This window comes from Mustela lutreola, chromosome 6, assembly GCF_030435805.1.
Source record: "Mustela lutreola isolate mMusLut2 chromosome 6, mMusLut2.pri, whole genome shotgun sequence".
NCBI lineage: Eukaryota > Metazoa > Chordata > Mammalia > Carnivora > Mustelidae > Mustela > Mustela lutreola.
In genome coordinates, this window is record NC_081295.1 from 5720527 (window position 1) to 5736582 (window position 16056).

The window sequence follows — 16056 nt, forward strand, 5'->3', positions numbered from 1 at the left end:
TATTTTACTCATCTGTTTCCTTCTCATCAGCAATATAGCATGCTTAGCACTGGTGGTGGACATTTCTAATTATCCCCCAATTTCTCTTTTTCTGTTTATTACACTAATAAAATGCCTCAAGTTTTTAGCTGGACATGAGCTACCAGACAGACTCCATTTTCCAGTCTCTCCTACAACTGGTGCGGTCATAAGAGCAAGTTTTGGCAATGGATTTGAACTTGAGTGACAAGTGCAAATTTTAGGACATGCATTCCTAACGAAGCCACTGGTCCTCCATTTCTTCCTGCCTCTTCTTGTAGTCTGATCCTGACCCGCTTTTCTCTCCCCATGCCTGAAGTAGGTGTTAGAGATTATGCCCTTTTGCACGTATAAAATTTTCATAGCCCCTTTCCTGATGAAACAGATATGGGGGCCTGAGAGTTGTGTCAAGGGTCAATTTTTCTTAAGATTTTATAAAAAGGGAAAATATAGGCTAATGACCAAATTCTGGCCACTGGGATGTGAATGGAAGTGGTGTATAGTGTTTGGGTCTTTCCTCTAAAAGGAAGCTCTCTGCTTTTTCTTTCCTTCTTTCTGGGGGTGGTGATTTGACCCAGGTGGTGGTAAGACCACCTTGACCCATGGCATCATCCTATAGGATATAAAGCAAGAATACACAAGTAGTGCTCAACAAACTTGGACTTATATGTAACAGAAACAACTTCCTTCTTAGTTAAACTATGGTTATTTGGACTCTGTTAAAGCAGCCAAATTGATATCTTAATACATAATTTATAAATATTGACCATTACCACTATGAGTTGAATGAATATATGATTGGTAAGTATAAACATCTCTCTATAAGTAAAGTAGTATTAAATAATTATTTCTTCCATTCCCCTAAGCTTTGAACATAAAACACCTATAGTTTATAGAAAAGGAAAGCTACAGTACAAAGCTTCGGTTGAAGTCAACTTCTGTATCATCATAACTCTGGGTCTGAATCTTAACTTGCTTTATGATAAAGTGTATTAGCACGGAAAGCACCTACTGTCAGTTGAGATTAAACCAATGAAACACCGAGCTACTGGTTTCTGGTTATAGGTTCTAACATACCATGAAACAAGGCCTTTAAAAGGAAACTGGACTATGAAATCTTCAAATTCTGTATGTCCTATCGGTCTTCTTAGGCAAATATAACAATATGAATTTGATTATTAGTCTCTGATTTCAGTAACTTTCTCCTTGCTTGTTTTCATACAGAACGCAACAATTTCAAGGAAGTAAAGGAAGAGAAATATCTGATAGTGAGTCTTAAAAACTGGCCATTTATGTTTATTCTTACTTTAGAAATATTTTTATTCCTATACACAGATTATGACTGTTTAAATAGGGATCTGTTTGTACAGCCCATCTGATCAAATCTGTTTACGATCAAGTGTATTTACTTATGTTACTAAAGCATTCTCAAACACCCAGAGTGCCCACAGAACTCTTTAGGGTTTAGCTGTGTTTGTCTTTTGTGGAAGAGCACTGGGTGGTGACTTGCTTAATTAGCAAGTGTTTGAAAGGTAACTGAAGGTGAGCCCCAACACTGGAAAAATGACTTAGGTGTCAGCTTTGGGACAGAGGTTGTAATTTAGAAAAGCTGGAGACTGGCACATTGTTTTCTGAATAGAAATAAACCTTAAGAAAGAGAGCTACTCTGACTTTTTAATGCCAAAAGGTTTATGCTGCTGAAGACAGAAATGATGAAATGTAAATATTGAATATGAAAAGGAAATGTTTTATTTCCTACACCACTGAAGCCCTTTTGTATAAACAGTTATCTTTCTATTATCAAGACTTTATTATTGTATGGTCATTCTCCTCGGAGGATGAAGGACAGGGACTTTGATTTGCTGATCCCAAATCTTCACAACTGTGCCTATGGCTAGCAAGTTCTTGGTTCTTGGGTTAGCTAACCAAAAAAAAGGGGGGGCGCGCCCAGGTGGCTCAGTTGGTTAAGCGGCTGCCTTCGGCTCGGGTAGTGATTCTAGGGTTCCTGGGATTGAGCCCTGCATCGGGCTCCCTGCTCAGTGGAGAGCCTGCTGCTCTCTCTCCCCCTCTCCCTGCCGCTCTGCTTACGTGTGCTCTCTCTCTAGCTCTCTGTCAAATAAACAAATAAAATATTTAAAAAAAATAGAGAGAGAGAGGAGTGGGAGAGGGATAAGGGGTTGCTGATTGAATGAATGAATGAGCGGATAATGCTTCCATCTATAAATTGTAATTTCCCACTAAATGAAGTGAAAGACACATCTGTTTTGAGGGTTTTCCTGGAAATACAGCTATTACATTAAGAGACTTTCCCTAAAAATACAAATATAAGGAGATATTTAACTCAAATAAGTTGTTTATAAAGAAGGCTGCTTCACAATGGTTTTTGTTATTTTAGTTTTGTAAGCATATTTACTTCATTTCGTAATAGTGGAATTACTTGATTTTCCAGGAACTATGACTTTAGGTATAAGGCTATGTTAGAAAACAAACATGGTTATAAACATAAATTTAGTAAAGAGAGAATCTGACAAATTTTCTACATGTCTGTGAATAAATATAACACTGAAAACATGACCAAGATTATAATTAGAAATACTGTGTTGAAGAAAAAACAAATAATTAGCTTGAATGGTTGTAGTATTTTATATTGCTAATAAGTGAGTCATCTTGACCCCCATGACCACCGATTTATGTGAAAACCATGCAAAAGGACTGCAACCACAACAAGCCAGAGTTTTAGTCTATTTCCACAAATTTTCACTATTGTAAGCCAACTGACACACATTCCAATAATTCAAATATCATGTTGTGTAGCACTATGGCAATCTGACCTAGGAATCTAGAAGTTATCTGTTTCATTCATGTAGGTGAAGGATGGGGTTTAAGAATACGGTATATATTAGACTTGCAACACTTATGCAAAAGAAATAATGTGATACTGGAAAGCAACACTATTCATTTAACATAATGAGCTACTATACAATAAGTCAGATGCTCCCAGAGTGTAAATTGTACAAATTTGAAAGCTGCATTTATTATTAATATCTCACTCCCAGACAGGGGCTGGCTTAGTCAGTCAGAGGTAAAACCTGGTTTAGCATACCAAATTTAAAACTGTTTAACAAATATTAAAGTTTTTTTTTTAAAACCTATCATGGCATGTAGCTAAATCACTTGTGTGCATTTTAAACCTTCCCCCCACAATAGTATTGAGAATATTTTAATTTTACTACTGCAAATAATAGAAATGAAATACAAATTATAGTAATAGAAATACTTGAACTGAATCTTCAACTTTTTTAAAAAATTATCATTTAAAAGGCCTGGAAATAGACTTCATATGAAATTGCCTAGCTCTAACAGGCTGATGGTACATTGTAAGAAAGAGGGTTGTTAAGAGTAAATGCAGGGATAGTCTAAAATTTCTTAGGTTGAATTGATGAGATTTTTTTTAATTGTAGGTGATTTAATCAGTTCTTGCTTCCAGGTGTGCATCAGCACACGTCAAATTCTGCAAGAGTTTATGATTTCTAAGAACTTGCCTTCTAGAAGGCCCTTTGCTTGGGGGGGGGGGGCTCCACTAGGAATCGATAAGAGGCTCTTTTGTATTTCCGCGTCGATAGTTTAAGAGTAATTCGGGGTGGTCTGGAAATCAGGGGTTATTGGGAAGGTGCTTGCGGGTGGGATCGACCCTTCCTACAACCTAGCGGGACCTCCGCTCTCTGCTGGGCACCGTCTGCGGCGGAATTGCCATTTTTGCCAAAGACCACCCAGCACACAGACTCGGAATCCACCAGAGGACCGGCCAGCATCTATCGCCCGGCGTCCCCGGACTCGGAGCGAGGGCATTGAAGGCAGGAAGATCACTTACGACCGAGTTTTTCATCATGGCTTTGACTGTGAAGCCCTCAGAAACCAGGGAGTGAGGCTGGTGCCCCGGCAGCGGCTGCGGTGCCAGCAGCTTGGTCCTCTTCGGCATCTTGTCTGGGCATTTGTTTAAGCTCAGGGTCTCTTTTTCTGCCACCATCTTCCTAGGAAATGTCTTGTTCTCATAAAACGTGTAGCACAAGAGTCAGTGGGTTTTACGGACGTGAGGAGGAGTTCGGGAGAAAATGTAAAAAGGCGCGTTACTGGTAGAAATTCAACCCCTCGCAGCGCCCAGGTTGATCCAGATGTTCGGCAGCTCCGAGGTGCGGGGAGTCGAGGGCGGGGCGGGGCGGGAAGAGGGAAGGACCGCGGCGAGAGCGGCAACAAGCTTCCAAAGGTGAGCCTCCTGGTTGCTAGGCGACGCGTCAACACTGCGGCGCAGCGGCCCCGTCCCCCGTGACGTACGCTTCCTGGACCTGAATCCGGAACGGCGGCGGAAGGCGGCCTGCGGAAGGCGGGCGGCGAGCGGGGGGCGGCGGCCGGCGGGCGGGGTGACGAGAAACTACGCGGCAAAACTACGACTCCCAGAAGGCCTCTGGCGGCGCGTCGTCCGCGCGTGCGCATGCCGACAGCCGGCCTCAGGGGAGGCGAGCGCTGGAAGATTGAACCCCGGAGCCACTCTGGTGGGCGGCACGTGCGGGTGTCGTTCCCGCGTAGGTCACTCCATGCCCGGCAGCCTCCACCTGCGCAGTGACCATGATAGGTACGTGAGTGCCTGCCAGGTACAGCGTCTCTGCGCCGCCCCGCCGGGCCTCGGCGGACAGGGACCCCCAGGGTGTCCGCCGGTGTCAACTGTCAGTGTCAGGGCGGCCGTGCTCGCCCGTCCTCAGCCCGCGCCGTGGGCTTCCTCGTGCCCGCCGTGGGCCTCGCCGTGCCCGCCGTGGGCCAGGAGTCGAAGTGTGTGTTCCACGCCCCCTCCCCGCTCGTGCTTTGGCAGGCTGCCCGCTGGAGACCAGTTCTCCAGGGACCGTGGTGCGCGCCCCCGCGCCTCCCGGGGCGAAGGCAGGGTCGCGCGTTCCCACGGCGGGCGCGGCGCTCGGCCAGACGTGGGGGTTCCGTCTGCAGGTCCCTCGGGGCGCCTGGGAAGCTGCCTTCGGGGTAGGAGCAGACTGGAGCTCACCGCCTGCAGGTCTCTTTCCGGGGGGGCCCTAGCGAAGCGTTAAACTGGTGGAAGGTGCCTGCAATGATGATTAGGATCAAAGGCAGTTCCTGCTAAGGGATTTAAACGTCTTGCTCCCCCTGATTTTTCCTTCTAAATCTCTCATTGTAAGTCTGAGATGAAAGAATTAAGAGTAAATAACAAGGATTAAATATTTGCATAATGAATTATTATTGTTATCTAACACAAAATGACCTGGGTGCATTTTTGTGGTGAAAGCTTTGGAAATGGTTTATTGTTTTTAAACACTGTGGTGTGTAAGATTAGCAAAGTTTCTCCCTTCTGGGGTTATTAAACCAAAATTTTTTTTTCTTCCTAGCGGGAATCTTTTGAAGTTAGTGGAACTGCACAGTATGATTAGAAACCATTGCCTTTTTTTTTTTTTTTTAAATGACAGAAACTTGCTCTAAATTGTGTATGTGAGATTTGGTGAGCCTATTTGGGGATTATTCCTGATGAGTGCCACTTAAAAAACACTTTTGATTGCAATGAGTACATCCGAAGTCAGTGATCTATCCAGAAACATGAGAAGTGGATTTTTAAAATCCTTAAGTTTGTATGCACTGATAAAGTCTTAAGTCTTTTTTTTAGGAAATTAATGTTAAAATGTAGAACACTGGGAGAATCATCTCTGTGATTAACTGGCGCTGGCTTTGCAGCGCTACTAAAACCTAATGATGTTGTCCAACTTTTCTTACCTTTCTAGACTTTTGGTGAATGACTTTTGAGAGTCATTAAATTAAGACATTTTTTCCTTCTAAATACATTTTTCATATAAACGTTTATAAATCTTGAGATTTTTAAGGTGACTATTACACATAATCCACTATAAACCCAACTCTTACACTGAATCAGAAAATCAAGAACAAGAAATTTTCAAAATCCATGAGGTCAGTATTCTTTTTAAAGATTTTTTTTTTAATTCATTTGAGAAAGATACAGAGACAGAGAGAACACAAGCAGGGGGAGAGGGAGAAGCAGACTCCCCTCTGAGCTGGGAACCAGACATGGGTCGTGATTCCAGGACATGGAGGTCATGACCCGAGTTGAAGGCAGACAACCTAACCATCTGAGCGCCCCAGGTGACCCTGTGATGTCAGTATTTTATAGGAAAAAAAGTTTATATTTTATTTTGAGGACAGTTGGGCAAATTTTATTTTAATTCAACTTAATCTAGTGCATGGATTTTTTTTTTAAGATTTTATTTATTTATTTGACAGAGAGAGACAGAGAGAGGGAACACAGCAGAGGGAGTGGGAGTGGGAGTGGGAGAAGCAGGCTTCCCCGGAGCAGGAAGCCTGATGCAGGGCTCTATTCCAGGAGTCTGGGATCATGACCTAGCCGAAGGCAGGTGCTTAACGACTGAGCCACTCAGGTGCCCCTAGTGAATGGGTACTTTAAAAAGCAAATTTATAGTAAAGCTGTATATAAAGACAGGGACTTAAGATCTAAAAATCACAATTCTAAATTATTATCTAATAAATTACTATATAAGCACTTTGTTAGGATGAACTATGTTTAGGCAGTTTGTTTAGTTTATTTGGGATCCAGGGACAGGAGAAGAAAGTATAATCAATCTTTGGATTTTATTAGATAGTTATTAGTAACTTGTAATTACGGTAAAAATATAAGGTAGATTTTAAAAGATGTTTTTTTCTCATATTCCAGATACAGTTTTACACAGTGCAAATAAATGTGTATTACAACATGCCCCCTCCCAAGAAGAGTACCTTACATATAAAAACCATGTGGACAATGTGCAGTAAATTATTTTATACAATTAGTTGCATTGCTTAATTCTGTTGTCGGGCATATTTTTATAAAAATCTTCGTTGCCAATTTTGGCCTTGGTTGTATGGGAGAGTGTGGAAAGGGAGAGAGTTGGCAGGTAAGTGAAAGTGGAGGAAGGGAGAGGGTGCCTCATCCTGCTGGTGGGTGCATTTTAGCAAAAATCTTAATTGCCAATTTGGTGCTTGGTTGTGTTGGCCAAGTGTGGAAAGGAAGGAGAATGATTAAAGTAGAGGCAATTTAAAAGAAGTCTTGGAGTGATGGGTTTCCTGTTTCTGTGACTACTCTTCGGGGCCAGGAAAGGCATTAGAGTTTATACCTAGTGATAAACTGGGAATCAAAATATAAATCAGTACATATCTGGGATCGTTTTTTTCTGTTAAAGACATTGTGCTACTCAGAACTTGCCCCTGTATGCCTATGCTCTTTTTAATTGCTACACCCTCTTTAATGCAAATAGTACTCTCCCACTTTATATAAATCTTGGCTTACTTTTGAGGAAAAACCAAAATAGGTGAGTTGGTAGAGTAGGAGTAAAGGGGAGTGGCTCTTACCCCACTACCAGGAGAATTAACCTTCCCTTTACGTTCTTAAACACTAAGATTCCTTCTCGGCACAGAGACTGTTTCAAAAGTACTTATATTTCTCACTTGGATTATGACTGACATGTTAAATGCCCTGACCCAGACAGCCAAAGAAACATAGTTTAATTGACATTGGTGATTATGACTTTGAGAAGTATGAGGAAGGATATCAAGATAATATAAAGCAGAATAGAAAGGCTTAAGAAAATCCTACTTAGAAAAATATAATTTTTGGCATCATTACGTATTTTACCCTTTTAAAATTTAACGATTCTTTTTATTTAAATTGAATTTTAATAGTGATATTTGTATATTCTAATTCCTATAGAACTGGATTTTTGATATCCTATTCAGATATCAAACATAGATATTTGAATAGTATCAGATATTAAAGTGCATGGATCTGTATACAACAGTGTTGTTAATATTAGAATTCAAATCCAGTATCTTTAAAAATTTTTGATGTTTTTCTTTTAAAAATAACAATTAGAACATGGTCACATCTGTATATTGCTTAAATTGTCTCTTAGAAATTATATATTTCTACCTACACAGTTCCACTCCTCAATAATTCTTGCCTACTTTTTTATTTTGTGGATGTACACAAATTATGTAATTATTCTTCCACAAGTGAGCACTCAGTAGGTTTACAGATTGCTATTATCAGAAATGCTTATATTCATATCTTTTTATTTGCATATATAAGCATATTTGTAAAGAAAAAATCTTGTTACAATTTCAGGGCAGATTTTCTAGTCAAAGAATTAGTGGACTTTGAATTTTTCTAGGTATTTCTAAATTGTTCCAAGGTAAGTCATCCTATTTCACATTTCTGTCTAATGCAACAAGGTAGCAAAAGTTGCCCTGCTCCTCAGGACTGAAAAATTTCAAACAGGCATCCTTCTCAAGGCTAACTCACATACATCAGCAGAGCATCTACTGGGTTTTTCTTTTGTCCCTGTTTCTTTCCATCCCTGCTCAGGTTTGTGACTTTGAGCAGTGCACAAGCTGCACAACTGTGCTTGGTGGCTCTGCCTTGTCTGGCAGTGTTTATAAGAATGCCCATTTACCCCTTGTGTACATAGAATATTTTAATTTTTGCTTTCCTGTTAAATGGAAATCAATATATTTTAAGTTTTAAAATGAATTTATGAGGGGAAAAAACTCTTATGTTTTATTTTATATTGTTTTATTTTCATGAAAGCAGATCCAATAATTGAGTCCCTGTGTGCCTAGTACTACTCCAGGTGCCAGGGATACATGAGTAAATGAAATAAAAAAAAAATGCCCTTGCTATTATGAATGTGCAGTCTAACTTTACTATTTGCCTACACATCTGTGTATTTGTTTTAAAGCTTATATTTGATGAATTTTGAAGTCTCAGAGTTTATATTTCTAGTCGCTACTCTGCTACTCTGCCATTTCAATAATTTTAGCTAAAAAGTGACCCTACATGGAAGTGCTCAGGATAGGCTCTGAAAGCTCCTATTTACAATGAGGTACAATTGTGTCATAAAGGACATCCTAGTGAATCTTTGCATCAGTGATTTTGTGTAATTATGTACAGTTCTTTGGATCCAAAGGCTCTAAAATGATGACCTTATGCCATTTTCAATTTTGGAATGATTTCTAAGGATTTTTTTGAAGTCTACATTTTTCAGAAACTTCATGGCTTCATTGCTTGAAAATGATACAATGAAAGTACTTTGTATTAAGATATGCAGATCCATTTCCACCTCCAAAGCTTCTTTGAAAAATGGGGGAAAAAAAAATCTCCTTACTTGGAAATGCTTCATATTCATGAAACCAGTTTCAATGCAGAATAGTCTATTCTGTTAGCTTTTAGTTCTTTGATCAATGAAAATTGTTTCTTACCTGCTGTTTCTTCAGCCTTTAATTGTGGCCCAGTGCTTATTCAGAGTTTCTGTTTTAATTTGCATTTAATGAGTTCATTTTAAATATTTCTTTGTAGTAACCTGAATGGTTTCTCTCTTAAGTTTTGTAATATTAAAGAAGGAAATTTATATGACAGTTGGCTGATTTATGTTGCAGCTCGCCTTCCTGGCTTATTTACTTCCCCTTATAGGAGAGAGTCTGGTCAAAAAGAATGGTGGTAAGGTGACTCTGTTTCCCCTAGTACTGTATGTCCTAATTATCTGGGACTTCTACCAGGTGTATTCCTGTATCTATTTTCACTAAATAGAAACCTTTCTTCCCTGGATTAACAGGTATTTCAGCTCCCACAAATGTTTTCAGTGTCGGTTCTTATTAAGGTCTTGGTTCCGGGTGGTGCTGTGCAGGGGAGGAGGTCTGGGCAGGGGGCAAGTGTATTGTATATAGCCCACCAGGAAGGGACACAGGGAAATATGAGACTGTTTCTCTGAGACGAGTCTGTGATCTAGTTGGACGGATAAGACATTTATTGGGGTAAGAATTCACCCCCCCCATCAGAAGCAGAGTAATCAGAAAGAGATGTGTATATGTGAACACAAACTTGCACACACAAGCACACACAAGCACACACACACCATCACACCAGAGATTTTCAGGTCTCTTCTGCACATGTTATTTTCTCACCTTTGAACATCGTTCCTCTATAGTACATCTGGAAACGACTGTTCATCCTGCCAGATCCATTTCAAGTGACAACAGCTTTAGATGAAGTTTTCCTTAAGATCCCCACCTGTGTGTTAACGCTCACACGTCTCAATCTAAAACAATCAGCTCCTCCTTTAGAGTCAGCCAGGAGCTTCGCAACAGCACATAGTACAGAAAAACAAAGACCTGCAGTCGTACACTGCAGATACCATGCATGATATACAGGTTTATACAGGGAAGCACTGGCGGGGGCAGCGATATAGAGCCTGGGGCATCCAGTGCTGAAGGATGAGTAGGAGTTCGTTAGATGAAGGCAACGTTCTGGATGGAGGGACAGATGTGAGCCGAGGCATGGCAGGGAGAGGGAAGAGCGGGGTGAAGGCCATGCAGGGAGGAAGAGGCCCGCAGAAGTAGGCCGGCCCGAGGCTAGAGGGGCATGGGCTGTCAGCTGTGGGCAGGGTCAAAGACGGTAGCTCTATACCACAGTGGCAAGGAGTCGGTGAACCATGGTATCCAGAAGAGCATCATGAATGGATTACATTTTATTTATTTGTTTCTTTATTTAAGTATAGATTTGATTTATTTATATGAGAGAGAGAGGGCATAATCGGGGCCGGGGGGCAGCCGTGGGAGGGGGAGAAGCAGGTTCCTCGCCCAGCAGGGAGCCTGACGTGGGGCTCCATCCCAGGACTGTGGCATCATGACCTGAGCCGAAGGGAGATGCTTGGCGGACTGAGCCGCTCAGGTGCCCGAGAACAGATGACATCTCAGAGGGAGGTCTGTGGCGGGAACGGAAAGCTGTGGTATAGTTGAGTAGTGCCTAGAAGTCCAGGTAAGTATGAATGGCTTCCTTTTTCTCTCAAGCTGGAGATGGTCTTCCACTAAGAGAGGTGGGGAGGTTGTAGGATAGGAGATGGTTTTTCTCAGCCTGGCGACATTTCTGATGTCATTAACTCATCTTTGATGGAGGGCCACATTTCTTTAAAAAAAAAAAAAAAAGTACTTAATTTTATAGAATGTATTAAATACCTCTCACTGACAGGTATTTCTTTTCATGTTATTAAAAGTTTAAATTTATTCATGTTTTGGAAGTACTCTGTATGACCTTTGGTGTATGCCCGTGATGTTTCAGTTTCTGTGTATAGTTTCTTTGGTAGATGGGGAAAGCACTGTTTCCAAAGCTGGAGTCCGCAGTGACCCAGCGTAGTGCAGAGGAAGGTTGTTTCCTTTCAGTATCTGCATAACTTACACAGCTCATCATATATTGAGACCGTCCTGGGACCAGTATTTGTGTTTTTAATAGTATTAATAGGTTCTTGATGGTTTCTCCAATTCACTTTTCCTGTTAAAGCTTGAACAGGGCCCCTCATAAAGGTTAACATTAGAGCCCTTATCACTGGAAGAGAGAAAAAGCTTGAGATGTACAATATATAGCAACCTTACTTGTCCCTCAAACCCCTATTCCCACCCTCATTAAATAGGGAGAAAATAGTGATCAGGGAATTAATATTGGGGTGTTCCAGTTGAGTAATTTCATTATCTAATCGATGAATGTGCCCCTTCTTCCTATCGTTAAGTGTTTCTGGAGTTTCAGTACATACATTAGGTGACCTGAGATGAAGCCCTTTGAGCTACATTGTGATTTTTTAAGCTTACTGGGCAAATGGATGCGTTTTCTAGAACATGCAAAGGTAAGATACACACCCAAAACTTGTTCCGCATGAATAACGGAGAGAAACAGGAGTGACCGAGTTTGCAATGTTCGTATTTCACGGAAGCCACCTGCACGCCCCTTTGCTTTGTCTTTCTGTTTCTCCTCCCAACATTACTTCATTTTCTCAGAAACTGGAATTTGAACATTTCATTCTTCAACTTGGAGGACCAGCTGCTGCCTGAGTAATTAAGAAGGGGGCTCTTTTCACGACATCTGTAACTTTGGGGTAAATACCCAGGAGTGCAATTGCAGGGTCATAGGGAAGTTCTATTTTTAATTTCTTGACGAATGTCCACACTGATCTCCAAAGAGGCTGCACCAACTTGCATTCCCACCAACAGTGGAAGAGGGTTCCCCTTTCTCCACATCCTCTCCAACACATGTTGTTTCCTGTTTTGTTAATTTTGGCCATTCTAACTGGTGTAAGGTGGTATCTCAATGTGGTTTTAGTTTGAATCTCCCTGAGGGCTAGTGAAGATGAACATTTTTTCATGTGTCTGATAGCCATTTTTATGTCTCCATTGAAGAAGTGTCTGTTCATGTCTCCTTCCCATTTTTTGATATGTTTGCCTGTTTCATGTGTGTTGAGTTTGAGGAGTTCATAATAGATCCTGGATATCAACCTTTTGTCTGTACTGTCATTTGCAAATATCTTCTCCCATTCTGTGGGTTGCCTCTTTGTTTTTTTAAGGGCCATCTGTACCCCAGTGTTTATAGCAGCAATGGCCATGGTTGCCAAACTATGGAAAGAACCAAGATGCCCTTCAACGGATGAATGGATAAGGAAGCTGTGGTCCATATACACTATGGGGTATGATGCCTCCATCAGAAAGGATGAATACCCAACTTTTGTAGCAACATGGACGGGACTGGAAGAGATTATGCTGAGTGAAATAAGTCAAGCAGAGAGAGTTAATTATCATATGGTTTCACTTACTTGTGGAGCATAACAAATAGCATGGAGGACATGGGGAGTTAGAGAGGAGAAGGGAGTTGGGGGAAATTGAAAGGGGAGGTGAACCATGAGAGACTATGGACTCTGAAAAACAATCTGAGGGGTTTGAAGTGGTGGGGTGGGGTGGGAGGTTGGGGTACCAGGTGGTGGGTATTATAGAGGGCACAGATTGCATGGAGCATTGGGTGTGGTGAAAAAATAATGAATACAGTTTTTCTAAAAATAAATTAATTAATTTAATTTAAAAAAAAAAAAAAGAAGGGGGCTCTTTCCTCTCTTGCTGCTGGTTTCCACAGGGCTTGACTGGTGGTTGTAAAAGTGTTTCTGAGGGTCACAGTGGGACTGGCATGACCAACCAGACAGTCTGCGGTAAACAAGCCTTGTTTCTGACTTTTACTTTCTTAGGAATCTGGTCTTGAATACACTTTATTCCTTGATCTGGTTCTGGGGAGTGAGGAACTAGGCTGGCCGGTGGATGGGGGACCAGTTAGGCTTACTGCCTAGAGAATAAAGGTTGACGAATACTAACTCGTGCTCTAGGATGCTTCTTTCCACCCCTTGAACTCTGGCTTGGAGTCCTTTTGAGCTCCATGGCATGCCCCTGGAGAGTGAGAGCTCCAGATTTAAGCACAACCGAGGCGGCGTCCCATGGGCTGCAGAGCACGAACTCACGGAGACGCACGAGTCAGCTGGCGTCCGCCAAGTCTGGATGATTCTGGGTGACAGTACCAAAACATGGTTTTAAATGAAGATGCCTGAGTTAATAGTACTGGATAGGAATCGTGTGTGTTTTACTGGGCAGTCAACTTCAACATAATTGTGTGATACAAACAGAAAGTAATATGCAGTGACGGTCTGGTATTTGCTTCCACTCTACATTTAAGAATTGGTAAGAGGCCCAGCCATTGGCAGGTCAGGGCAATTCTTCCTTTATTGTGGTCCTCTCTAGAGTTTTCTTTTTCTTCATGGTCCGTTTTTATGTATATGCTTGGCATTTGGAGTGTCTCACTTCATGCAAAGTTTGTATCAAATGTATTGTTTCCCTCCCCCCACTGGCTTCATTACAAGGAATTCACTAAATAATCTTAATCTCAGTGTACGGTGATTTTGCACCAGGTCTGTATGCTTGCCTTCATACCCTGGTAACTGCTGGGCACGGCAGCATGACTGTACATTTTATAACGGGTTTTTTAGGGGGGACGTTCTGGAATAATTTTATCTGAGGCCTAACGTATTAGGAACTTCCTTATAGGCTCTAGTCGTGATTGTCACAATTCTTTGTGTATAAATTTATTAAAAATCCCTTCTGGCTTCTGCAGCCAATTTAATCATTTTATGCCGGGTAGACGGTAAGTTATGCTGAAGTTAGAGAATGGATCGTGAAGCCATTTGAGGTCAGGTTTCTGGAGGGGACATGATTTTTTTTCTCTTCAAGCAATGACGATAATAAGAGTATTAACATTGTGACCTAAGCCTGATAAATGTGTAAATTCTTCATTAGTTAAGAAATATTTTTAAAAATATTAATATAAGAGCCTAGTTGCCATACCTGAAAACTAGATAACATTATATATATAAAACATATGTATGTTTTACATATATTTACATAACATTATATATGTAAAAATTTCAGAAACTACCCCCCCCCAATTAGTCTTTGGATTGTGGAATTCTTTTGCATTATGGTTTGGTGTTTTTCAGATGTTCAACATCAAGCATATAATATTTTGCAAATAACAGAAATGCAAAATATGTTATAAACACAGGCTTAAAGATTGGACAAATGTATCACCATTATAGTGTATGTAGAACTCACTGTATTTCTGTGACAAATTAGGTCAAATAAATTACCATTCATTGCATCGAGTAATCTCATGTTCTGGTCATAAAAGTAGTATTTTCTGGAAGCCAGATTAGCACTACACCTGGGTGGCTCAGTTGGTTAAGTGGCTGCCTTCGGCTCAGGTCATGATCCCAGCGTCCTGGGATCGAGTCCCACATCGGGCTCCTTGCTCAGCAGGGAGCCTGCTTCTCCCTCTGCCTCTGCTTGCCACTCTGTCTGCCTGTGCTCACTCTCTCTGACAAATAAATAAATAAAATCTTTTAAAAAAAAGTGGTATTATACACTGGTGAGGGGTGGCTTGGTTATTGTGGTTGGTTCTTGTTGCTGCTGTAACAAAAATACTGCCAGTTTGGTGGCTAAAGACAACCCGAGTTTATTCTTTTAGAGTTCTGGAGGGCACAGATTCCACGTGAGTTTTAAGGGGCTGAAATCAGTGTTAGCAGTACTGGCTCCCGGAGGCCGCTGCGGAGACTGCTCCTGGACCTCTGCCTACAGGCTGCGTCCCGGCTGCCGGGGTGTCTGCAGTCACAGCACCCTCTGCTTCTCTGTAGGCATACCTCCCCCGCCTCGCTCTCCTAAGGACACCTGTGATTACATTCCCCATCTCAAGATCCTGAATTTCATGGTGTCTGCAAACCCCGCTTTGCCAGGCAGTCACACTCCCAGGCTTCAGGGACTAGGATGTGTCCAGCGTGAGGAGGTTCTTTTCAGCCTGCCGCCATTACTGTCAGGGTTTGCACCATCTGAAAGCGAATTTTGAAGTGTTTTACCATGAACTAAGGAGAACAGATACAGGATGTTGGGTTGACCGTGATCCTACCTGATTTGGGGTTTTCTGAGGTTGTTTAAAGGCAATGCAGTAATGTCACACGTGAGGAATCTAGAATTTATTCTGTGGACAAGTTGATGAGGCTGGCCAAGGACATAACTCATATTTCAAGGTAGTTTTCTCAGGTGGCAAAAGAACACGTGGCTACACTCCAGGACAGAAATGGTGAATTACAGCTGGGTAATTTGCTGTACCAGGTTGCTCATTTGTATCCTGTAGAGCAGGGGAAGCTTTGTTATGCTTTTGACAGGAAATATGACTTCACACAACAACACATGACCAGGCAAAGCAGGAGCAAAAACCATTTGATGTACATTTTGATTTCTTATTTGCCAGTTCCCTACGATTGTCAGATGCCCATTGCTCCTGTGGAATAGCGTAACATTGTTCTGTCCTTTCTAATTAATTAATAACTAATATGGCTTGGTTGAATATTACACAGAAGTTGTAAATAAATTCTATTAAAGTTATGAAGGACAAAAAAGAATGAAATTATGTACTTTATTTTGCTTAATTTTTTTTTCAAAAGACATCAGTATAGAATTTGGTTTCATAAGGCAATTTTAGCTGCAATGTTTGGAAAATACTCAGTTATCCATTGTTAGTACAGTTAGGGAGAACTCTAAGGGAAATAAGGAATA

The 16056-nt window shown here is 41.3% G+C and overlaps 2 protein-coding genes across 9 annotated transcripts in view; one reads left to right on the plus strand and one right to left on the minus strand.

Moving 5' to 3' along the window:
* PACRG (parkin coregulated) overlaps window positions 1-4344 on the minus strand; it is a 504089-nt gene extending 499745 nt beyond the window's left edge. For all 3 annotated transcript variants that reach the window (XM_059176597.1, XM_059176596.1, XM_059176598.1), the window contains exon 1: window positions 3890-4344. In XM_059176597.1, coding sequence (XP_059032580.1) covers window positions 3890-4045 — 156 coding nt within the window. In that variant the 5' untranslated portion in view covers window positions 4046-4344. The remainder of the gene's footprint in view (window positions 1-3889) is intronic.
* A 164-nt stretch (window positions 4345-4508) lies between these two features.
* Window positions 4509-16056, plus strand: part of PRKN (parkin RBR E3 ubiquitin protein ligase) — a 1292545-nt gene continuing 1280997 nt past the window's right edge. For 5 of the 6 annotated variants that reach the window (XM_059176589.1, XM_059176592.1, XM_059176595.1 and 2 more), the window contains exon 1: window positions 4537-4648. In XM_059176589.1, coding sequence (XP_059032572.1) covers window positions 4642-4648 — 7 coding nt within the window. In that variant the 5' untranslated portion in view covers window positions 4537-4641. Of the gene's footprint in view, window positions 4649-16056 lie in introns of all 6 variants that reach the window. The other variant, XM_059176590.1, reaches the window with a different exon arrangement.